Genomic DNA, 26,073 nt, shown 5'->3' on the forward strand with positions numbered 1-26,073 from the left:
ATTTTGTGTTTACTGTAATTACTGATACTTATGGACAAATTACTACATCTTATTTTGTAATTTCTATCATGATTTTTGTTGTTCTCATTTCTTTTCCTTCCACTAGATCCATCTAGTGAGTTTTCAGTTATCCAATTTTCTATGTTTCTTTTCCCTTTATACTTACTTGGAAGTGATAGTGGTCACTTGAAAATGCTCACACACCCCTCATTTTGCAAACCTAGGAGAAACCACACCTCCTGCCGACCTCAGAGCACCTTTCCACCTCCTGTTGTAGAACTGGTCTGGTGCTTTAGCTCCATCTGATTGGTAACCACCCATCAAATTCACTGTCTTTTGTTTAAATGGTCAATGGTTGAGATTTACAGACATATTTACCAATATCTGTGCTCATTATTGACCCCGGTCCTTTCTTCTCACATTTACTTCCTCTCTAGGACCTTACTCTTCAGATAAGAAAGTTAACCTGAGAAACACTGAGAGACTCTTCCAAAGTCACACGGCTAGTCAGCGTTATGGCCAACTCTCGAGTTGCACAAATCCCACGTCTGAACACACCATAGCCTCTGCTTCCTGTTTCCTAAGCACACACATTTAAAAGAACTGGGAAAAGGGCAAGAAAAGCCAGCCCAACATTAGAGAACTGCAAGGACTGTTATTCTCTGGTTATGAACTGAAATTTCACAAACTAGTCAACAGACACTGGAACAATAAACATGGCACAAACATCCAAGATGTTTTTCTGTTTCAAGAATATCACATCTTTCAAAAAGGTCAACTGACCAAATCATCTTTTTGCCTCTGCAATGTCAGGTTCACTCTGAAATCTGAGCATCACCTCCTCTGAGTCACCTTCAAACACATGTAGCCAAAGCCAGCTCACCTCAGATGTGGCTAAAACAGTGATTGAAAACCAAGCACACAGGTACATATGGGAGGAAACAATGAAAGCCATGCTTTACCTGTGCTACTTCTTCAAAATCTTCATGCCGTTTCTGCAAAGCTCTGGCGCGATGAAGAGACTTCCCCACACCTGTGTGTTTGCTCAGAAATGCTTCCCCATGGTTCTCAATCCAATCCAGCACCTGCAAAGAAAACAAGTCATATGCCATAGAAACAATGCCCTGCCTTGTTCACAGTTTAGGGCTATCTACTGAACATATATGTTGTTGTCAAAACTCTATTAAAAAATAAAAGCAAAAGAGAGAAAAAAAGAAAGCATTTGTATACTAATCTAACACTGGTGAAAATTACATTTTCTATCAGCTTTCCACCACAGTTTTAATCAGCTCTTACTTTAAGCGTGTAAATCTATGTATAAATGTTACATGCAATGATAACTAATTTAAACCTCACCTCATTTTATGCATGATCAAGCCACCAACACTGACAGTATATGATAGTAGTTATCAAGCCACACAGGACCAGTTTAACCTTTTTATGAGGCTCAAAGCTACACAACTCAGGCAATTCAAGTTTAACTACAAAGTCGATGTTTTCCTGTCTGTTCTTTAGAGGACTTGAAACATATCAGTAAAACCTAAGAAAACAAAACACTTAAATGCCTCTGTCCTGGTCTTTGAGAATAATTTATTCTATAAACTAAGCTGTTGTGAAAGCTAAACATCCAATGGATTTAATTACTTAAGTTCCTGTTGAATCCACTCACTACAGAGAAAGAGTGAAAGTAAAGCATGTGCCCCGATGCTTTTAGCTCACAGTGGGGACTGAGTAGTTCATTGGCTCCTGGACTGGAGAGAAGGCTCACAATAACTAATACACTACATGACATCAAATATACATATTGTCGCTTTCTGATGGAGGGGAAGTAACTAGCAAAAATCTTAGTCAGTGCTGTCTTTGGCTAAAAACTAAAAACACTAGCTAAAAGATATTATTTAAATACAGTTGTTAATATGCTGCTCAAGTACTAAAGGCAGCCTTGAACTTGTATGTAAGTGAAAATGGTAACTATGCATATGGATCGAAATGACTTGGGACTGAAGAACCAGCTGGGCAGGCACAGCTAGGACGGTGGTCCAGAGGGCACCCTGGAAGCAGACCAGCCATAGCACCCCACTAAAGGGGAAATAGAAGGGGCCTTGATGTACGGTTCATTGCTACAAAGGGGATCCCTTGCCCTTTGTAACCTGCACTATAGAAGCCAGCTGTGCTGACAGGTATCTAGAAGAGAAGAGGCAATAAGGGCCAGAGCCCCCTGTCCAGGGCCAACGGGCCTTGTTCTCCATTGCTCCAAACCAGTGACCTTCCGAAGCCAAGGGTCTCATGGGGGGTCCTTCCCGCACAGGGTTTAGCAACATTTGCAGTAAACAGAATGGCTTGCGAAGCAGAATCAATCTCTGGTGGGCCTCTGTAAAGACCCTTGGTGAATCAGCAGAAGCTGAGAGCAGAAGTATGTGCATGTGGGAGGGTGGAGTGGGCATGGAGGCCACGCCTTGCAGTGGGTGCTCAGGCCAGAGCTACACATTTACCTTCCACTATAGTTCACTTCTGAAACTTTCTGTCAACACCACCACTCACCAGTCACCTGGGGTCACACCATCAGAGTAAGTCTTACTGGAACCATTTGTATTCTGTCTTACCAACTCAGTCCCCCAGTCCTCCTGAAAGCTCTCTCCTTCCCCGCTCCCTTCATTTCCAGCCCCCCTGTCCACAAACACAGGGTCTAGCTGTGTGCTCTTGGGAAAGTTCCTTATAGTTTCTGAGCTGCGGCCTCCTTACCTGTTCAGTGGTGATAACCAGGCGGGGCTGCAAGTGTTCAGTGATATCTAGGTTAAACACCTTAATATCAGAGAAGCAAATACACAGCACGTGTGTGTGTGTGTGTGTGTGTGTGTGTGTGTGTGTGTGTGTCTCCACCAATAAACCACAACCCAAGGCGGGCTTTCACCCAATTGTGAGTGCTTTGGTAGCACAGCTAAAAAGATTCCACTGCTTTTTTTCAGTTTTATTTTTATTGTTGAAAGTATTACAGATGTCCCCCCCTTTTCCATTGCTTTTTAACTACTGTGCTTAGTACATTCCTTTTCTTTCCAGAGAGAGAGAGAAACACCTTTAGTATTAGTATGACCATCAGAAGGTGGTGCTACACTCACTGCCTGACTTCAAGGCCAACCACAGGCTCTTAGTACACATTTTAAAACATATTTTAAAATTCACTCCTGAATTAATGTCCAATGACAACTTCAAGACATCTCAACCTCAAAGAAAGGATACAGTCAATGGAATGTGCCTCTGGGCAGGAGGCCAACAGCATGCAGAATACAAGGATAAAATACTTTAAGACTGAAAAGAATTTAGAGCTATATAAGTAACACCTATTCCTTAGTCCACATGTCCATCAGATCTGCATGAAGGACTGGGAGCCATTTTTCATTGTAATTATAGTATATTTTGTATCAATTGTAAAAAAAAAAAAGCAGCCGTGGGTAAGCAGCAAACCTGATTATTATTGGTAGCTCAATACAGACCTTAAATAAGGCACAATTTCAAAAAGTAAAAGGTAAACATTATTCTTGGTAGAAAGGGCTGGGAAAGCAAAATGCAGTATTATTTTTAAAATAATTATATTTTGTTTTTTAAGCCTAAGTAAAGTGTTTCAGGAAGCATAAGTTGGAAATGAACGCTATTATAAACCAACCGCTCAGGGTTATCATGGGCATTTTATTTTCATCAGTGGTTCCTTTAGACAAAATTGTAAACACCAGGTCAAATTATATTTCCAACAAATAAGAAAGCAACTCAAAGAAGAATGTACAAATTCCAAGAGCTTCATTAAAAAAGTAGCAGACAATTATGAAATCCAGCTCACCTTCAAAACCAAACTCCCTCATGGGCTTTAATGTCTTTTACAAGTTGGAGAACATTTCCTGGATTGCCAAGGAATCCTGAATCAGTAGACTGGTCCAAGGAGCACTTCTTAGGCATGCTTGTGGATTCTCTCCATTTAAAACATACATATATTTGCAAACCAGGGGGCTTCATCAACATTATCCAGCCAGCTGCCCCCAGACCTCAGCCGTGGCAGCAGCTGTCATCTCTGTGCCTTGTGACCTCGAGCCTAGGAACAAGGCCCACATACGATTTGCTGCTTTGCTGTCAGACTTGGGGAAAAGGGCAAAAGCTGATCCTTCCTGGCAGCCTACCTGGTTCAGGGCAGAAAGCAGAGCTGGGAGGACAACCCTGCCTTCCTTCTGTTCAGAGGATGTGGTAGATGATTCGTCTGTATGTCAGTGTCCTCTAATGGACACAGTGACAGCTTCCAGGTCAAGGTCACTCCAAAGTGAGCCACCAACATTTACATGTCTCTCAGCATCAAATGTCAGATGTGCAGAAAATCCTACGAATTGTTTAGCTTAATTTCCAGGTTGTAATTACAAGATTGAATGTGATGATGGTAAATATGACTATGCTCATTTCCAAACTAATAATGATATTGTTGTCTGCAGGCTAAGATGCTGTTTATAAAAACTAGATAAGATCTCTGACACTAAATAGCCAAGAACACATTACGCCACTCTATTTTTACTGGTAATTCAGGACCCAAAGGGTATTCAGAGAAAATATACAAACATCTGTCAATGCCAACTACTATTTGAAAGAGAAATACACAGTAACATTTTCTATCATAATAATGAGAAGCCCCTTCTAAGTCACATTTTATGCATATAAAAATAAAAACAAGTTCTTCTGATTCTATATTTATAGTAACTATGATTACATGAAGCAAATGAAAACCAAAAACTGAGAAAACAAAGGTACTTCTAAAATACTCTGAATTTTTTTTAATATAACATCAGATTTTTCCAGTTGCAAAGCAAGAATTTTCCCCATGCCCTACCCTACATTCCCTACCAAACCCAAGTTAACCTAGTTTCACCTATTTTGGTTACTTCCTTGTTCAATCTCTTCCCTTTTATTTAAATCACTGGAAATGCCAATGTAGATAGAAATGGACCTACTGTGTTTCTAGCTGTGCTTTTAAATCTTAAAGTGCTGCTGAAAGGAGCATTTAATCAGAACCTTCCTGATAATCAAATCAACTGTATGTCAGTGATTATAACAAAGGCTGACTGAAAACCTGGCACTGTCATTTCAAATTTAGTAAAAGTAAACAGGTGACCAAAAAGGAGGCTTTCCCTGAGATAATGTTAATTTTATTAGAGGCTGGTGTTTAGTATTGCTGTAAAGTGACCTAATATTATACTATTAATGTAACAGTTAAACTTACCCACAAAGTTTAAAATCACAAATGAAGAAATACTCCCTGGCCTCCACATACTCATCCTATCTCAGGCTGCCTGCTCCTTTTCCCCCAAAAGCTCCGAGCACATTTCACTCCTGAAGCCAGGGTCTCAGTCCTGTTCTCTCCTTCCCCGAGGAGGCCTGGCTATCTGGCCAACGGCACAGAGGACAAAATAAGTCCTGGGCCGGCTGGGAACTGCTAGTAGGTGTTCTCTCCCTTGCTTTCTCCGGTTCCAGGTATCTACTCCTAAGGTGATTGATTAAACTTCAAAAAAAATTTTTATTTAAGTCTCCTTAAGGAGCTATTTTCCTTCACACTGGTGGGTGGGTAGCTGCATCTTCTGAGAAAGCCCTTTCCCAGCCAGGAAAGCCCCACTTAAATTTCCCTTCCTAAGGAACAGGTCAGTTCAGTTTTACTCTCCGATTAGCTTGCAAGTGCAGCACCCCCTCAGGTCAAGAGCACTGAAGCATAAAAATGCACCAGGCTTCTGGGAGCCTCCGCCAAGTCACGACTCTTGAGGCTCCATTTTATTACCTGGAAAATGAGGGGCTTGGCCCGACATGATCACAAGGGCCTCTGGCTCCACATTCTACGATGTGCATGACATAATTTTTGCAGTGAAAAGAAACAGACACAAAACTCAACACGCATCGGTGGGCTTTGGGGGACTGAGGGAAAAAGGAGGAACTTCTTAGGCCAGCATTTACAGCTGCTGGGCAGTAAAGATGGGCTCCCCTGCACTCCCTGCCCCTTTCTTTATTTCTCGCCACTGGAGCCAAGAACTCTGTGTTTCTTCGTTTATTATTTCAAAAGTAAAAATAAGTTTGTTCTAAATATATATGATTATTCTTAATATTGATGTATCTATTTTTTAAAGTGGTTTCTGAAACACTCCAAAATATACTAAGCCTAATACTCACTTGGAAAAAGAAGCTATAAAAAACATACACCCAACAACAACACAAAACCCTCAGTCAAGTTACACCCTGCAAACACAGGACACAGAACCACAATGCCCTGCGTTGCAAGAGCTACTTTCACTTAACTGGCACACGCTCCTGTGAAATGCCACTCCATGCCCTTTCCTGGCTGAAAGGAGGCTTAGGTAACATCAGTGAAGAAGGGATGACAAAGAAGTTAACAGGCTTTTAAACTTTTGCATCATCCCTCCATCCATCCATCTTTTAAAAAAATAAATCACCGGTTCTCCTCGTATTACCCTAACTTTAATTACACAAGTACATGAAATTTCCTAAGGGGAAAAAAAAAACTTAGGAAGAAGAGGGAAGAAAAAAAGCAGGTAGGTTATTATTTATGTGAATAGTCTCACCTTAGATATTCTCATAAAACCTCAACCAATCCATCACTACCAACACAGGTTAATCCTTTTAGTAATTTTCTAAATGTTTCAAAACTATTTTTTTCATTCTCAGCTTAGAAATGAATAAAATTAGTCCAAAGTTGTCTGAGAAAAATCTTCCTGTTATGTCCAGATAATGTTATCTGAGGAACTAAAATTATCATGTGTAGATTAAGTCTACTTATTGAACTATATAAATAGATATATATACACAGGTTTGCATACGCGCATGTATGTAATCTTCCCACTAATCCCCAAGCACTTTCCTCTTAGGGACCCTGGCAATGTGGCTGGCACTCAATCAAAGGGAGTCCCAAGCTGCCTGGGGTTTGTTCTTGGCGCTGCCCAATCCTTATCATCTTGGCTCTGGAGCACTTGCATCCTCAAGGATTTGATGGCCTCAGCTCCCCACTCACTTCCGACTTACACCAGTGCCCTGGGCTCCTGCTTCCAGTTCCCCGGACTCACAGGCCAGCTCCCGTACTTGCATTCCTGTACTGTATCCGCTTTGGGGTGGAGAGCCGTCCATTTTCCCACTTTCCTAACTCCCACAGCTGAACTTTCAGCTTTGGTTACTAAGATCACTTTGACAGTCTTGTCTCTTCTGGTTTCACTAGGACAAAGGGTAACTAAAACCGGCTCTAAACGCACCAGAAAGATCATTGGTCAGCCTCTATCTGCTCTCAGCAGGTTACCAATCCCAAACACTTGCCCTCCAGTACTTCCTAATCCAAACTGAGAAACTCTCAGAAAAGACAGCAATCCTCTAAACCACTCTTATCAAAAGCCACAATCAGAGCTGGGAACACAGGGCTGTAAACAGAAAAGAATGTTCAACGGCTGGGTTATATAAGGATTCTTATGAGTGGGATGAGAAAAACCCACCTTCCTGATTTCATGAGCGAAGGACAAATGACGTTCAGGAAACTTCACTTAAGAGCGTGGTCCCGTGTACTTGGTGCCAACCTAGACAGAGCCCCCGAGTCAAGCATCATAGAAAGACGACTTTTACTGGCAAAGGACAGCAGCCTAGGACCCAGGGTGAACCTGTGAAATTGCTTCTCTGTAGACCTGAAAACTCTTTATCTGCCTCTTTGGCATATCCTGACTTCCCTCCCCCTTCTAGAAGTCCATTTTAAGACCCTCAGTTTGCCTTTAAGTGTCATATCCTGACTTCCCTCCCCCTTCTAGAAGTCCATTTTAAGACCCTCAGTCTGCCTTTAAGTGTCAAAATCTTTAATATTTTAAAGATCTCACCACACTTGCAAAATTCCCATGAACTGAGATTATCCCTTCCTTCCTCACCCACCCCTATCTCCCCAACATCCACCAAAGCTCCTGCTCTTCGGGCAGATCTCCCAGCTGGATCACTTGATTCCAATGTAAGGCTAACTCTTCCCTGTTCCAGAATAAATGAAGAAATGTTTAGCCCAAAAGAATCTTTTAGCAGAATTCCTTAAATGTCTTCATTAACTCACTCAACAAATACTGAGCATCTACCATCCCAGACACTTGGGAAACACCAGGAATAAAAACACAGATCACTGCCCCTGTGAACCTCACATTTCTGCTGAGACTTCTCCATGAATTGCATGGATGCCCACATGGGAACTTCATCTGTCTCCTCACCTGGAGTCTGACTTGTCACACTGCAACCAGAGCAACCTTTCTGAGGCAAATGGCTTCATGTCATCCACCCCCCTCTGCCCACAGCTCCAAGTCAAAATGCTCCACATACAGGCCCCTCACAACATGAACTCGATGTGGTGAAATGGGAAAAGCATTCACTCCTCAGCAGGTTGGCTGTGAGCATCAAGTGAGCACTAAGAGAGGAAAGGTGCGTACACGTGAGTGAGCACCCACCAGGCATCGAGGTGAACCCGCTGCCACACAGAGGTTCCCTCACAGCCACTCACACATCCCTCCAGGCCCTGGCACCAATTCACGCACTCGTTCGCTATGTCCCTGCAATGGTGTCCTAAATCTTACAGGAACATCTCGGAGGTCACCGTTCCTGCACCAGCCCCAGCTCGTGCCTCCCTTCTCTCCACACAGGCCACCTGCTGCTCTCAGATCAGGCCCTGCTTTTTCATCTCTCTGGAATTCTCGTTGCCCATTCCTCAACCTACTAACCTTCTACCCATCCTTCAGAGATCAGCTCAAACCTTGCCTCTCCCATGGCGATTTTCCTGGTGCCCAGCAGCTGCTGCTTGCACCTCTATTACAGGGCTCTTCACGTTCTGGATGAACAAGACCCCTGACTCTGGAGAGCAATACGGAGACGACTCCCAGGAACCTCCAAATTTGCACAAGTGGCTAATGCACAGATCTGTCCTGAGTGCGCATGCATGAGGCGGGAAGGTAACAGATGAGGGCACCTAGTTTTATTTATGCCCTCACTCTGGGTAATGCCTTGGTAGAAATGACTCAAATTTGTGCCTCAGCAAAAGTACATCTGACAATAGCCAAAGACCTAAGTGCTAACCATTAGCCATCTACTCTTCCTAGATTGTAACTCCTCGAGAAAAGGAACTTTGAGATAGCCAACATTTTCACCTCTGTACATCTCAGAATGTTACACATTCAATTAAGATACTTTGAAAAATAAAAATGAAGTGTGAATGAGAAGAAGCTAGAGTGGACTGGATTTGCTTGACCATCTTTTCAAAACATTAGTTAATAGCCCAACATTAACCTGGAGAGAGTTTTTCTAAGAGATAACTCAGCAGGGGTGACACTCACACACAAGAAGTCCTGCAGGGGAAGCCAGAGGCTTTTTAAGCGGAAGGTCTCCCTTTCTTGAGGGGCTTCTCTAAGGGAAACCAGCCTGCACAGTGTGGTCACCTCACCCACCTGTAGGAGTAACTAGCTCTCACCCACCCAAGGGCTGGTGAGCTGAACTGGTGAGTGGGAAAACGAGTTTGACAGCATCCTGCTTCCCAACTATCATCCTATTTGAATGAGTACAACAGAAATAAATTACCTTGTTATAGTAAAATAAAGCATACTCTCAACAGAAAAACGCTGCTTAGCAGTAACCGGGCCATTCATGAATTCAACCAAACATCCACAGAGGGTGGCTCTAACAGAACACAGAGAGCAGTGGGAGTGCACACTATCTGATCATCTGAGTATGGCACAAACAGCACTAATTTCATTTTTAAGTTCATGACAGAGGTAAATACTGGCTGGCAGCTAGCACATGCACGGGGCAAGTCTTCAGCAGGTCTTCCCACTCCCCCACCCCATCCTTTGATTTGGACAGATGCTAAGTGTTATGTAAAGTGGCTTCACCTGCCCCACACCACCACACCTGACTCCCATCCTAAACACCTTCCATACAGAAGTTACAAAATTGCCTTTGCTTGTTATAAAAAAAGATTAACCACTAAAGCAAAATTACTCATTTTAAAAATCAAACGCCCCTGCCACGTTCCCATCGGCCCCTTCCTTGGGGGTGTACTGTTGACAGTCTGGCATCTATAATTCCAAGTATTTTTTTTCACAGACAAATGCAGCCCCATTTGGGGGCTTGTTTTCATTTAAATGTCATCATTCCACACCTACTGGGTGGCGAGCTGCTTTCATTTTTTCTCTCAGCAAAATTTACAGATGCTTCCTCGTCATCCAAAACAACCAAACAAAAACGTGCAGCATCTCTAGTCAGCTTATTATATTCCTGGGGATTTTTATTGTTTTTGTCTTTACAAATTTATCAACGTCTAACGTGTTACAATTTTTTTTTCATTCATTCGCAGCTTTCCTCTCCTACTCAATGCTCAATATAGCAAAAATGCCCACCTGTTGCAATTTCTTGAGTTTCATAAACACAGTTTTGGTTCTGACATCTTAGGCACTCCTTCAAAGTAGAAGACTTTGCCTCGTCTTATCACCTTCGCTCCTGATTTACAAGTCAAGCCTACACAGCAATTTCCTGTTTGAGTAACAAGTCCAAACCATTCTCGACCATTTAATCAACAGAACCTTTCCCTTCCAGAGCACTTACCTGTTTTCGATGAAGGCTAACAGGGCCAGGAAAGCATTATGTGTTCCGCAGAACACTTTCTCCTGTTCACACCCCACCCAACCTACTGCGCTTGAGAGAAAAATCCAGCTGAAAGAACTGGCCTCATTATTGCCATAATTACCTTTCTAGCATAAAAATTAATATTTGCTGTTTTCAAATTCAAATGCATTAAGTACTTGGCGCCAAATGAGACTAGGCTGTGAGCTCAGCCTATCCCCACAGCCTGCCTTTGCTCATGCCTGCCCCGGACATAAACAGTCCGGGGAGCCATTAGAGGTGGGGGTGGAAAAGAGGGGGAGCCCCTGCTGCTGCTTCAGACACAAGTCCATAAAATGTGTCAGTCCACGGCTGTATAATGAATACTCGATCCAAGAACCAGCGAGGTAGGCAGGAAAATCCTTTAACAATTCCATTTAAACTCTTACTATTTCAGGGTTTGTGACAATTTTTGGACAATGAAGAAAAATTAGTACTCATGATTTCACCCTTACCACTTCAGTTCTCACAGTGACTCCTGGACTTCGACTCCTCCCCCCGCCCGCAATTAACTTCTTGGACTAAAACAAGGTTGTAAGGAAGCGTGACTCACATCCAACCGGCGGTTCCCGAGGCACTGTGCCCGGGGGACTTCAGAGAACTCAAAAACCGTCAGCAGGCTCGAAGCACAGTACGTGAAAATTAAAAATTATGGCACAGTTAAAAGAACTGTGAACTCACCAGATTCCCACTGCGAGAAGGGGTGGAGAATAAGCTGGAGAACCTGTGTTCAGAACACAGCTCGACTCCACAATCTCAGCCCATTCGGCAGCAAACCCACTCACCTCCAGATGATGCTCAGAGAGAGTGAAATCCGAGCTCCGGCAGGTCTGAACAGAGCACCGGCAGCGGCCGCGGGGAGGGTGGTTTGTCTATCACGGTGGCTTCCTGCCAACTCCCCGGGAAGCCTGAGCTCCCTTGCACCCCCCAGAATTCCTCAGCCCCGGAGCTGACGCCTCATTCACACCCCCGTTTCCCCCTCTACTTTAGAGCAAGGACACAGCGATTATCTTAATTATCACTAGAGCTAAATTGCATTTCATATTCCCCCACATTTAAATCCTCAAAACCCTGTAGCAGGACAGTCTTTCTCATTCCATAATAGGGAGAAAAACAGCATGGAGACTGGGTTTACTCTTACTTTTCTAACAACAACAACAAAGGGGATGTCGGCTGCTTAAGGAATGAAGAATCACAACCAAAAGTCCACTTATCATTCATTACACGACTATTTTTAAGCACCTACTGTGCCCCACAGGCTACCAGGTGGGAGCAGAAGCGTGATTAGCTCAGAGCTGAAGCGATGGAAGAGGACGGAGACCTTACACTGCAACAACACCCTGGTATAAGCACCACTGCACTATTCTCACAAATAACTACAACCGCAAATGACCTGTTCAAGAACAAAACTCAGAGTCTCCGTGAAGGCCCAGCACCATCTCACGTGTTCTGCGCATACGTGGGAGTGAGCAGCTGTAAACAGCCAGAGCGGGAGTCCTCAGGAGCTGCATGCATGTCAATGTGCATTTTGTTTTCTCCCCTTGTTATCTTCCAGTCACTCCATCAGCACATGGGCCCAGTGTGAGGACGCACTCACCTGACTCTCAATTTAGCACGATCACTCCCTAAGAGGAGCTGCAGACAACTCACCTGCTGGACGTCCTGCTGGAAAACACACAGCTGCAGCCGCTGGTGGAGCCGCACCTTGCGGTGCTGCCAGATGTTCTCCAGCTGCCGCTGGTGGTGCAGCACCTCGTGGATGACGTCGAGCACATGGTGCACGGCCTTGGAGTAGTTGGCAGAGGCTGTCAGGGAATCGGAGCTGCCAGGAGTCAAGGGCCGCTGGAGCTTGTCGAGGAGCGACTTCCCGTCCTGGCTCACCTGCCCGCAAAACAGAGGAGCCATAAAAAACCAGGGATTGCTCAGGATCTGCAGCTTTGCCCAGGCCACGCCGCAGACTCTGCCCTCAGACCAGTGTGCACACACAAGCATGCATATACACACTCCACACACACATAAGCCATAGTTTTATTCAAAGGCATATTTTATAAAGAACAAAATAAAGAACTCCATCAGTTATCCAATGACACCACAAAGCCAAATGTGGTAAAACACTGACTTAGAAGAACTCATTATCATAAAGCATTGTAGTAGATGCTGTTCTCGGTGAATAAACATAGTATTTTGCCTTAAATGACATAAGTCAGCTGATATAAAATTGCGTTGCTGGGATATTCTCAAATTAAAATTTAAAAGAAATACTTTTCTCTTGAGATACTGTTAGAAAAAATAATCACAATGGGGCAAAATTTTAATGTTGACTCTTGAAACCTCAGTTTAAAAAAAAAAAAATCAATAATTTATCAATAAGCAAGGAATATGTACCTAAACAGATTTCTGACGTAGATAGCAATTTTACTTCACAAAATAAAAAAAGTTCAAAAATCGAAATAGAATTACATGAAAAGCATTCCGACTAACCAAAGAAGTACGAAAAGATGAGGGTGGAATATGGAAAGAAAAGCATTATGTATTTTTTCATTTTTAAGAGGTTCTGAAGACAGGGATGGCTAAGCCAGATGTGGTAGAAACAACATGTCCCATCAGACAATAAAAAGGACGCGAGTAATTGGGCTGTGAGATTCAGGGGCTTCTTAAAGTAAGGCCTCATCACCGTGACCTCTGAGCTCAGACACTTCTGAGTCTGAAAACCTCAGTGGATTTCTATGGGAAGAGGAACAAACAGGAACCTTGTTCAACACCTTGCTGACTGGCTATTTTGAGCCAGAACTCACCCCTGCAGCCAGCTACTTTTCGGTCATGACCAGTCAGCAAGATGTTTAAAATTAATGTAAGTGCAGTGCACAGGAGTATCTCAGGACTGGTCAGCAAGGTTTGACAAACACAAACAGGGTTCAGAGGCCAGCCCTCCGGACGGGGGGGGGGCGGGTGAATGGGACTGGCTAACACAGGGAGCCTCTAGCAACCAGAATCTGGAGGCGAGAGAGAGGCCCGTGGAATTTCCTAATCTCTTCTTTTAATCCTCTTACAACGTTAAGTCATGCTGGAATGTAACATCCCCCCCACACCTGATTTTGAGATCTTTGCTGGAAGTGGTGACTGCTGCTTATGAAGGCTGCCCTTCGTAGGTTAAAATTAATCTAATACGTCAAGAGGGCAAAACTTAAGCAAAAACAAGCCAAGCTGACGTAAGCAAAGATAACAGGTAAAGAAAGGAAGAAACAAACAAACAAACCGAACCATGAGTTAGAGTCAGGCATGTGCAAAAGCAAAACAGTGGAAATGTGTGTCTTCTAAAGCAGGGACACCCCCAGAAGTCGCTGGAGTTTGCATGGGCATTTCTGAGACAGTGACTGTGAGAAGGGGAGGCACAGTGAGTGGCCTGGGCAGGGGCTTACTGTGATGGATTCAGGGACATGAGATTACTTCAACATGAAAATTGTCCTGCTTTCGGTAACTACCTGAGCTAGGAGCCATTTAACACATAAACATGAAGTTGTCTTTTCCTTTCCCTTGCCTACTCTAACATACACTGATTTTCCTGGGAGTGCAATTACCATGTTAACCACAGCAAGGCAGTGCTTGGTTTTCTTTGGGACTTTACGGGTCACTTACCATCTCAAAAGATCAGCACGGTAACAGCAGTCTCCGTACCTGAGTCACTAAATCTAATTCGTGCCCGGTTTGCACCTGTAGTAGCCATATTCACGATGGTTTTTATATTTATGGCCAGAACCTGAGTATCTAATTTTTCTCTCTTCTACTGTGCATGTATGTACTCAAGCATTTATAGACTGAAACACATTTTATCATAAGTCACCTTTCTTTTGTCTCTCACTTATACTGCAACATATATGTAATTTACATATGAACATATATAAATTTTATGTAAAGATAGATTATTACCCATACATTTTATTTCAGCAGCATCATATATTTTTGCTAAGCAATAGGCATGCAGCATCTCTCAGGATTGAGAAGCAGGGTTCCAACTCCCACATTTCACACTGTACAGAGCCTAGAAAAGGTTCCTAATATTTCCTCTATGTTTTAGTCCTTATAACATGCATAAGCAGGAAATGTACACCAGAGCCTATGATTTGGTGAACACAGAGCAGAAGGTGTGGCAGAAACTGAGCTGCCTCCTCAAAGTCACCTGCCCCTCCTCGACAGCCAAACCCCTACAGTCAGGAACAGTAACACCCCAGGTATAAAACTGTATTTCCCAGCCTTGCTTACAAAAAGCAGCGGTCAATGTACAGAAGAAAAAAATGTTGAATGGGACTTCCAGGGAAATGCTGAATAGAAGGCTGAGCATGCTGATTCCCCCTTGCCTCTCTCTCGTCCCTGACTCCAAGAACTTGGTGAAGATGGCTGGAGCTTCAGCAGCTATTCATGACCTTGAGGTAACCTTAAGGATGGCAGCCTACTTGCCAAAAGAGGCAAAACAAAAAGACAAAAGGATCCAGAGATCCCCTTACTATCAGAACTGCCACACCGGCCCTGGAGTGCCAGCCTTGTGAATTCTACACCAGCAGAAGGCAAGCCTCTTTCTTAAGCCATTGTTTTGGATCTTAAATCAGTAATAAATGGGTTACTAGCCCTCATCAAGTCTCCAAAGACATCCATGTGACACCATTAATATTCTACCGAGAAGGAACGCGTAATCAGAGCAAAAATATTCCAATGATTGCCTTTCTGTGGGTGTTGCTGTCACAGCTCGAGAGCAGACACTGTTACTGGGTGTAGGAGACCACGCCTGCTCATGGTGGGGGCTGGTGAGGAGCGGCCAAATGCAGAAGCACGCAAATACCTAACCATAAGGCAGCTCATGAAGCAAAGCCTGCCTTCTGGGAATTCCTAGGCAGGCATTAAAGTGTCTCCATTGGTGCCATTGCTGGTATTGTCACTCAGCAACAGAGATGGCAGCAGAAATAGCAGGAAAGACTCTGGGCAATAAAACAAGTTTGCACCTACCAAGACCAGACAGTGTGCAACTCCAAAGGCATGCTCAGATACCGCATTTCTCCAAAACACCTTCCAGAAATAATTCTGTTTTATTTAAGAGCAGCTTTCATGGATTTGTCAACTTAAAAGGTATTATTCAAGCACATAAAGGATATCATATACATTTTTGTAACTTTTAGCAAAATACCTTTGTCTTTGAAAGTACAGTGGTAGTATGTAGGGAAAAAATATGCTAGACTTTTATGAAGACTATTGTCCTATTTTATAGGAAGAGCTTTTTGAATGGTACAGAATAACCAAAAAATTACTAAAAGAATCTCTGAAAAGTACATAGAAGCCAAAATATTCATATACAATTTAAGTACTAAAACAAATAATACATCTAAGTTTATGGTATGTGATGCAGTTCTGATTTCTTAGCTATAGAACCAGGTGAATTAATTTATGTTTGTCTAACAATGTGTTTCTAGCTTTTAAGCCCTGTCCCCCAAAGGGACAGTAGCTGCAAAAAAGAAAATCAACCTTTACTATCAAAAAGCAGCAGTGACCTTCTGTAATTTTTGAGCAGATCAAACTGGCTCATTATTTCAGGTTTTGCTCTGTGTTTTTCTTAGAATACAGTGCTCAGGGGCTTGAATGGCCATGGAAGTTACATTTTACAAAGATTAACATTTTATAAACATGTGAACTAATAGGCTCAAATACCTAAATAAGAAAAACGGAAATACTAACTAAAGCAAAAGAAAGTGCTTATAATTTAAAAGTTTACCATATCAAAGGTATGTTTGTTCCTGATATTTCAAGGAAACTTAGCTATTTAAAACTTGTAACCAAAGTCTGCTTCTTGCATATTTACTTTTAATCACAGCTGCACCTAAGATTTGTCACTCGAATTCCTGTATGTCACCCTAAAAACGGTCACCAAACCTCACAGAGACTTGCCTCCTCTTATGTCTGGTACTTGGATCCATGTTTCCCATTGAATCAGATTGGAGCTAAGAGTCTGTAACAAGAATGTTCTTCCCTTGCACAAAGTAAGAATGTTGCTCTGAGCTAAGAGAACAACTTGGAGACTATTGTTCAAGGTTGCAGAAACCACCACCCAAAGACCAACTATGGCCTACGATATGGCAGTTAGGTCCAGATGTGGTGCTGCAGATCTAAAAGTGCTAAGAAATGTTCTTCCAGAGATATAACCCCAACCAGAAAAACACACATAGGCATGGTTAGAAATGACTAGACTTAGCCGGTCAAAAACAAACGGTGGTCCTTCAAAACTTTTTTGAAACAAGTGACACCATGTGCATTGACTCAAACCAATATCATCCGTTCTGATTCTTTTGCAGGGCTGCTAGCTACGGCCTGCAGAGCACACACCTCCCTGCTAAGCAAGGAAAAGGTTTCACAGCCACTACCATCCTTTCTATCTCTTATGTAACTATTCTCAAAAAAGGTTTCAGCAAAGCAGGAAAGAGTGATGACGTCAGCACGTGAGTACCCAGTTTATTTTGTAGGTAAGAGTGACACTCCTTGGCCAAACAGGTGAATGCCTGTCTGTTGAGTAAGGAGGTCAAACCTGTCTTAATAGGGCTACACTAAGAAGCTCCTACCAATAACACAGGCCGATGAGCTTCTGAAAAGCCCCGTGCTGTTATGGTCCTCTCCCATGCCTCGGGAGGCCTCCTGAGAGAGGGAGGCAGCATCCTCGCCTTCAGAGCTTTTGGCTCCCTTCTGCGATGGTCCTTTCCCTGGGCAAAGTTCTCAGAAATCAGCTTGTAGAGGTCCATCCTATTTCTTTCAGATATTAGGTTTCTTACCCAAAGCCAGGTGAATCTAACTGTGTTTGACTCTGACACCTCTACCCGGGATTACCAGAAAGGAAAAAACAAAACAAGACAGAAACCAGACACTGTTGGGGTAGATCAGCTAGTTAAGTCAGATGTGTGCAGAGAACACGTGTGTTCTGTAGATTCCACTTGGGCTTGACTTTTTTTGCTCTTGTATCTCAAGCCTTTGCAAGGCCTTGAGCTGAGTTTTGGAGAAAGGAGAGAGACTGCTGTGCGGTCTGTTGGCTCTGATGCTGTGCCAAACGTTGACTCAGGCACCTGCACACCTACAGCGATGCTGCAATACTTAATGAGGTTTTGTAACAACCGCTTCATAGACATTCCTCTGCAGCACAGTGGATGAGCTTCCACACACATCAGATACATGATTTTAGTAAGTTTACTATCCCAATGACTCATTTTAGTGTTGTTTTTCCCCCATGCTAATAACACAAATCACATCACCCATTTATCAGGTGCCTTAAAAAAGGAGCTCAACCAGCTTTGCAGACAGCAAATCAGTCATTTCCACAAGGCCTGCTGAAGTGTGCAATAGGTCGGCATATTTGTTAAACTGAGAAAAACTGATGCAGAAGCTAAAACCCTGGAGTCACACTGGATCAGTGTGGGCCAGACAATGTGGCACTTCACCTTCCTCTTCTAAGGACCCTGCCCACGCTGCAGAGCCCAGATCTTCAGCAGGGGTGTGGACTCAGCACAGTCTCACCTCACAATTCAGACACTTCAAGTTTAGGTCTACAGGATGTCATGGGCATACGGAGATATCAATCATTGGTATGAATTCAGTTAGTTGAGAAAGTAGTTGATGAGTATGCTTGCTTAAAATAAAATGTTGAAAATAACCCTCTATTTGCTGTTTCTAAAACTACAGCTTATCCTAGACGTTTCTATTGCTTCTCTCTCCTGGGATCAACTACAACAGACAACAGGAGTCCCAACCTGGAGAGCTGAAGCAAGCGAGCGTTTACAAGGTGCAGGCATGCTCCTGTTGCTAAAGCACAGGCAGAACGTGGGACAGGGCTAATTAAAACACAGAAAAGCAGGTGTTTGTGCCTTTGGAAAGCAGTGGTGGGGAGCTTTCCCACTGCAACTTTACATCATTGGAGATGGAAACTGCAGACACTATTTAAAGAGAAAAACTGGGGGATGGAGGGAGGGGACAGGGGAAAAGAGAAAGGAAGAGCAGGCCTTGCTTGTAAATTCCTACCCACACGTGACCCTGCATCCAGAGCAGGGGCAAATAAACATTCTGTGGAGGAGTGTCTCCTGAGCAGATCCACAGGCCTTTAGCACAGGGGAGGCTATGCCTCAGTGTGTGGTCTGTACAGCATCTGTGCTGGTCACTGAGTCACAAAGAGAGGCCCACTGAAAATGGAGATTCATGGGGAGGGTCTGCACTTTTAACTAGCATACCCAAGTAAGAAAACCACTGATTTAGGAAAGAAAAAAAAATCACTTACAAAACACAAGCAGCCCTTCCTTCCCATCTTTCTTCCCCTCCCCTCCCGGCATGGAGAAAATGGTGCCAGGGTCTGAGGCAGTGCAGGGTGGAGGGGCCAGGCGCTCTAAGGAAGGGGGGGCTCACAGAGGCCAGAGAGAAAGGTTGGGAGATTGCGCAAATGCACTAGTTAAACAAATGAGTTAATATACTGAGGATAAAGGGAGCCAGATTCGTGTCTGAGAAGGATGTATAAACAGAATGGGAAGAGCTGGAGAGAACCCTGAGGTATTGGATTAGAAATGAAAGACAGTAAGAACACAGCAGTTTTAAAGTAGAGAGACACACAGACAGGTGCAGCAGTAGTTGCAGATGTGTATAGACGGACGGATGAACAGACGGACGGATGGATGGATGAATATCTACACATGTTTCCTGACTGTCTGCTCAGAGGGCCTAGAAGCACTGACACCCACAAGCAAACAAGCCTTCTCAAGCCCCCAGATCTTAGTTTCTAAATACCACACAACAGCACAGGAACCAGGACTTGTTGGTGAGATGGTTGATCTCAGGTGAGGCAGGGAAAGGACAAGATGAGTCGGGGAACATCTTGTTATGCCAGAAAGAATGCTTAAATAATGATAAGGATACATAAAAACGACATAAAAAAGAGGCTCCTGCTGGCCAAATAAGGACAATTTAGGCATCACAATAGAGTATTGTATTGTAACCCATTGAATATAAGAAGATTCTATAAATCCATACTGAAATAATGAATGAATGAATGAATGAATGAATGAATGAATGAATAAGAAAGCTCTTCCTTACTGTAGAAAAGGCCACCTAGTAAATATAAGAGTGATGGAAACAGTGCCATCATCAGACAGCCATTATAGTGGCAACCGATATGAGCAGGAATTGCCAGTGGAAGCTGAGGCCACGAGAAGTCCGATGAGGCACAGATACTGTGTTATATCAGTGTATCTCTTAACAAAATGCTCACCAAAAACAAATTTTTCGATGGTGATTTTGCACTGGAGAAACCTTGCAGACATCAACCTTATCAAGTGGTCAAGGTTAACATCATCAGTCAAAGGATGGGTCTGTATCCTATGACCCTGCTGTGACACCCCAGCCAGCCCGTGACGAAAACTGAATGGGCAGGGAGACTGAGGGTCATCCTACTGAACGAAAGGCCTATATTACCCAAGACGTCAATGACACAAGGCAGGGAAAGACACTTCGTGTGAAGGAGACGTGGACACTATCATAATGCACATGCTGGACAGCATCATGGTCCAGGAAAGAGAAGGGCAGAGAGACATGGTTGGACAGTGGGAAACACGGATGGGTCTGCGGGCAGGATGGCAGTGTTGTATCGATATTGACATGATGACTGGAGAGAGAGGTAGGGAAGGAAAAGGTGAAGCAAATATAAAATATTAAAATTGGGTAATCTGGGTCAAGGGAGTGGGGGAGCTCTTCTGTTCCAACACGTCGATGGCCTGAAACGATTTCAAAATTTAATAATTTAAAAGGCAAAAAAAATTTATTCCATTCTACTGAAAGTCTTTTCCATTCCCCCCGTTTATATATTACTATGTCCTGGAGTGTAGAGAGCAGTTGAAACAAGTACGAGGACTAAAAATTGTGGTCTAAGACCCCAGATTGGGAAGCCACTTACTTGCCATCAAATTATTGTTACCAGTTTCAACTCCAATGAATCTGCATCACAGGTAAACAAGTTCCCAGGTCAAGATGCCCTTTTTCACAGAATGTAGTGGTAACAGTGAGAAAATTCTGCAATTCGTTAGCAGTACCCAGGGCAACAGGCAGACTGAACCAGCCAGCTGGGCCGGAGCATGACACTGGTCAGGTCATGCTGATTCTGAGGCAGGTCAGGCAGACAGAGACTGCAGCCCAGCTCCTGCCAACCCCTTGTGTGTGAGCGCTTCAGTCTCACAGCGGTGCGGAACCTACCACTGAAATCAAATCTGGCTCCTGGGAATGTCATTAGTAAGTAGATGTATGAGGGCCTCAGTACATGTGGACAACAGGGTCATTCACTTTCTACATCACAGGTCAAAATTAGAAGAGATGGCATACTCCAGGAAAGAGATGAATGCTTTTGAAACTCAAAATCTTCATGAATCAGTGTAATACATAATTACCGATCTATTCAATTTTCATTTTTACTATAAAAAAAGCTATCACTTATTTCTGTAGTTCCTAATAAATTAGATAATCAAACTAGCTAATAAACACTGGGTGCAAAATTAAGAAGCATATATAGAGATAACTATTTTTTAATTTTATGGACAACATAAAATAGTGCTAACAGATAAAAAGATCTTGTTAGGCACAAAGGTCGCGAGAGGAACAAACATGTAGATCTCAACTTCCATGGGAAGGAGGTTGACCATGTTCCAAAGCAAATGTCACAGTGCATACGACATCTGTTTAATTCACCCTTGGGCACTTGGGTCAGGAGACCTGGGCCCAAGGACATGAGCGTGGCAGCCTCGTGGGGAAGCAGGAAGTGCCAGGCTCAAATCAAATGGCCAGTTTCCTCCCCACAACTTTCACAAGTGGGTGTGGTTCACATCCAGGAAGACTTGGATTTAAAGATTTACTAAGCACCCACTCTGTGCCCAGCCCTCTGCCAGTGGGTTGGAAACACTGTCTCCGGGGAGCCGCCCGGCGATCTCTCACGTCAGCATACACAGTGCGACAGGTGCTCCTTAAAGGATGGAGCAACCCTGCGGAAAGCGAGCGCCCACAGAATTCCCACCCACTCCCCCGGCCTCAGGGACGGAACCCACGTGAGGCTGGCCTGAAGAGCCAGATGGCTGAGACGCGGACAAGAGTGGCACGTCTCGATCTACCTGCAGTTGACAGGAGGCAGCTGAGAACATGAAGCCGGCCTGGCTCGGCTCATATTCCAGCCCCACCTCTACAGCCCTGGGCCTGGCACAAGTCACTTCATCGCCGAGCCTCAGTTTTGTTTGTAACAGTGGGGTTAATAACAGCACATGCCCCAGAGTTGTGAGCAGTAAGTGATCACTAAAGTCCTTACAACAAAGCCTGGCACAGAAGGAGGTGGCAGAAATAAAACAGGGTAATTACATTAAATAATTTACCATAAAATAATAAAGAAAACACTACACTGAGATTTCTACAACAGCGAGTAGCTTTACTTACTTGACAAAAACAGTGTGTGCTTTGCAATCCAGAACGTGAGGCTGTGTCGGGTTTGCCTCTTTTCTAGAAAGCTCACTCAGGGAGATTAAATGGAGTTTGGGCAGACCGAAGAGAGCACAAATAGGTCCCTAAATACACGTAGACAAGAACACTGGGATTTCGTTGACATAAGATGAAAACCTAAGCCCTCTAAAGAAATCCACAAATGTCACAGGGCCATGAAAAGTCTACTCACTGCCTACCACCTGGTTTTCCTTACTAGCTTTCACCCCCTACTCAAGTCAAAAAGTTACAACAAAACTGAAGTTTCACTCAAAAATCAAAAGTTTTTTTTTCTAGGCTAGCCAAAACGTCCTTTTTGTTTTCCAGCTTTCGTGCTCTGACAGAAAAAAAATGCTGCTTTGCAAGTGTAGCAGAACGGACCACCTACCTCGGAATAAGCCAGGGTGATGTGCTCATATATCCCCTGGTGGTGGTGAATGGCGTCCTCCAGGTCCTGCAGCTCTGAGGGCAGGTCCACCTCGCCGCAGGCCTTACACCACGAGTCCACGTTGCTCATATACTTGGAAGGTTAAAAAAAGAATATGTTCATCAATGGTGATGTATAGTGAGAAGTGACTATTTTTCAACGTGGTTTTGAAATAAGTATAGTTGAGACATTCCAAGCACATGACTGAATCTCCATCTCAGATGGCTTTCTGTGAGTTCTCAAACTGATTCCTGGAATCCACCCCTGACTTTAGGTTCTGGCAGAACTGGGGCAGGGCCTAGGAACCCACATTTGAAATGATGACCTCAGGTAACCCTGTGGTCTAGGACCGCATCTGGAGAAGCTCTGCCCTGCATTATCTGTTTTGGGCATCCTGGTTAATCTTCCCACACTACATTTGAATTTACGTTTCTAACTGCCCTGCCCTGATAGCCATTGAGGGCCCTCTCAGCCTCAGCAAGACAGCAGGGTGCAATTCTCCAGGAGCTGTAGTCCAGCTGTCCTGCTTTCCTCTTACGTTAAATTGTTAATGGTTTCTTTTTTTAAAAAATATATCTGTCCAATTTTCCCAACACCACTTAGTGAATAAACTGTCTTTACCAACCTTCTTACACCATATACAAGAATAAACTCAAAATGGATTAAAAACTTAAATTTAAGACTCAAAACTATAAAACTCCCAGAAGAAAACATAGGCAGCAAAATCTCTGACATTTCTCTTACCTGTATTTTTTTCTGATATATCTCCTCAGGCAAAGGAAACAAAATAAAAAATAAAAAATGGGACTACATCAAACTAAAAAGGTTTTGCACTGCAAAAGAAACCATCAACAAAACAAAAAGACAACCTACTGAATGGGAGAAGATATGTACCAATGACACATTCGATAAGGAGTTAATATCCAAAATTTACAAAGAACTCATACAACCCAACAGCTAAAAATATAAAAAATAAAATAAAATAAAATAAAAATAAGTCCTATTAAAAATGGGCAGAGGACCTAAACAGACACTTCTCCAAAGAGGACATACAAATGGCCAAGAGACATATGGAAAGATGTTCAATGTCACTAATCATCAGAGAAATGCAAATTAAAACCACAATGAGATATCCCCTCACACTTGTCAGAATGACTACCATCAATAATAAATCAACAAACAACAAGTGCTGATGAGGATGTGCAGAAAAGGGAGCCCTAGTGCACTGCTGGTAGAAATACAAATTGGTGCAGGCACCACCACCATGAAAAACAGTGTGAAGCTTCCTCAAAATATTAAAATCGGAACTGCTTTATGACCCAGCCATTCCACTTCTGGGCATATTATCTGAAGAAACCCAAACACTAATTCAAAAGAATATGTGTACTTCTTTGTTCATTGCTGCATCATACAGAAGCAACTGAAGTGCCCATAAATAGAAGAGATTAAAAAAAAAGATGTTACATACAGGGTGGAGCAAAAGTAGTTTTACAGCTGTTCATATGGAAAGTAATACAATAACTAATAATAATACAAGAATAAACTGTTTCATATACTCTTAACTGTAACCCTACTTTCGCCCTACCCTGCATATCCAGGGGACTACTGGCCACGAAAAAGAACGAAATCTTACCCTATGAGATGGTATGAGCCAGGAGGGTATGAGGGCATCGTGCTAAGTAAAATAAGCCAGTCAGACAACTACCATACAATTTCACTTATATGTGGAATCTAAAGAACAAAATAAACAAACAAGCAAAACTGAAACAGACTCACAGACACAGAGACTAGATGGCTGCCAGAGGGGAGGGGTGTTGGGGGACTGGGTGAAAAAGGTGAGGGGATTAAAAAATACAGATTAGTAGTTACGAAACAGTCATGGGAATGTAAAGTAGAGCACAGGGGACATAGTCAATAACATTGTAGTAACTCGGCATGCTGTCAGGTGGGTACTTGAAATATCTGGGAGAGCACTTTCTAAAGTATATGACTGTCTGATCACTATGATGTACACCTAAAACTAATGTAAAATAATACTGGATGTAAACTATAATTAAAAAATAAAATGTTGCCCAGCTGGCATTGCTCAGCGGTTGAGCATCCACCTATGATCCAGGAGATCTTGGTTCAATTCCCGGTCAGGGCACGTGCCCAGGTTGAGGGCTCGATCACCAGCAGGGGGCAGGCAGGAGGCAGCCAATCAATGACTCATCACTGATGTTTCTCTCTCTCTCTTCCTCTCTCTGAAATCAGTAAAGACATATTTTTAAAAATAAATAAGTAATAAATAAAATGTTAAAAATGCTAATGGTAAAATACCTGACATCATTTACTTAACATTAGGAAGAGGAATAGGTCAATTTTTTTACCTTTTTAAAAGCAAATACAGGATTAAAAGAAGACCAAGTGAAGGCCTCCTAAACTCCTCAGCTGTGCCCTGGGATCTAAGTGTGGGCTGAGGAAGCAGCCGATCACTCCAGTCTTGCCCACTTTGCAAACAGAAGAGTGTCAGCTGCAGGCTGTAGAGCCAGGCTGCTGCCACTCCCCGCTCTCCGCAGTTTTCTCCACTGCCGCCCCCATATCCCCAGGCTTCATCAATATCTGAGAAACCGCTGCCAAATTTCCTAGGGAGATCCTATCAGCATCCATCACTGTAAGTGTCAAAGGCAAGCAGCAGAAGGCCCAATTAAGGATGTTAATTCAATTAAGCCAAATAGACAGGGACACATTTCCCTGGGCTTCACCTCTTTTTCTCCAGTTCTTCACTGTCTCTGCTTACCAGGGATGCAGAAGATGACTATTAAAATGGAATAACTGACCCACCACACAGGAAATGCGCTCAGGTTCTCTTAAAATATCTATATGAGAATGCCCTCCTGTGCACTTATGGTGTTTTTAGAAACTTGAAATAGACAAGTCATCCAAATAACAACTGTTTATAAAAATCCCTTTATCATTAATGTATTGGCTCAGAAAAATATCTGTATGCAAATCTTAGGGCTCGAGAGCAATTCATCTAGCTTTAAGTGTCATCTGATAGCAGGTGGTTTTTGATGGCTTCAAACATGACTAAACCAACATACACACAGGGAACATCCCCACTACCCCCCTGTATGGCGCCTGCCTAACACCCTCAAGGCAATGGAAGTAGTAATAAAATTACTTTACACCTCTCCCCCTCCGCACAGATACAGGTATGACTAATTAGGCATACTTTTATCTATTTCTGGGGTGGGGTGTTCTATAAATGTCAATTAGGTCAGATTGAATGATTCTAACTATTCTTGATCTCATTTCACTCTCTCCTCTTTGATTATTGCATTTACACCAATTGTTAAGTTATTATAAACTGTTTTCAATTATGAGTTGACTGAGGCTAACAAGCATCATTAATAAGTCATCAGGTCAAGTCAGTAATTAATGGCTCCTACACACTGGTC

The 26,073-nt window shown here is 43.1% G+C and overlaps 1 protein-coding gene across 3 annotated transcripts in view; it reads right to left on the reverse strand.

Annotated features, from left to right (window-relative positions):
* Positions 1 to 26,073, reverse strand: part of TRIO (trio Rho guanine nucleotide exchange factor) — a 301,493-nt gene that overhangs the window by 147,266 nt on the left and 128,154 nt on the right. For all 3 annotated transcript variants that reach the window (XM_087815342.1, XM_087815343.1, XM_087815344.1), the window contains exons 8-10: positions 22,595 to 22,726; positions 12,340 to 12,570; positions 963 to 1,085 (exon numbers count right to left, since the gene is read on the reverse strand). In XM_087815342.1, the coding sequence (XP_087671468.1) occupies positions 963 to 1,085; positions 12,340 to 12,570; positions 22,595 to 22,726 (486 nt within the window). The remainder of the gene's footprint in view (positions 1 to 962; positions 1,086 to 12,339; positions 12,571 to 22,594; positions 22,727 to 26,073) is intronic.

The sequence above is a fragment of the Miniopterus natalensis genome, chromosome 3 (assembly GCF_054644295.1).
Source record: "Miniopterus natalensis isolate mMinNat1 chromosome 3, mMinNat1.hap1, whole genome shotgun sequence".
NCBI classification, from domain to species: domain Eukaryota; kingdom Metazoa; phylum Chordata; class Mammalia; order Chiroptera; family Miniopteridae; genus Miniopterus; species Miniopterus natalensis.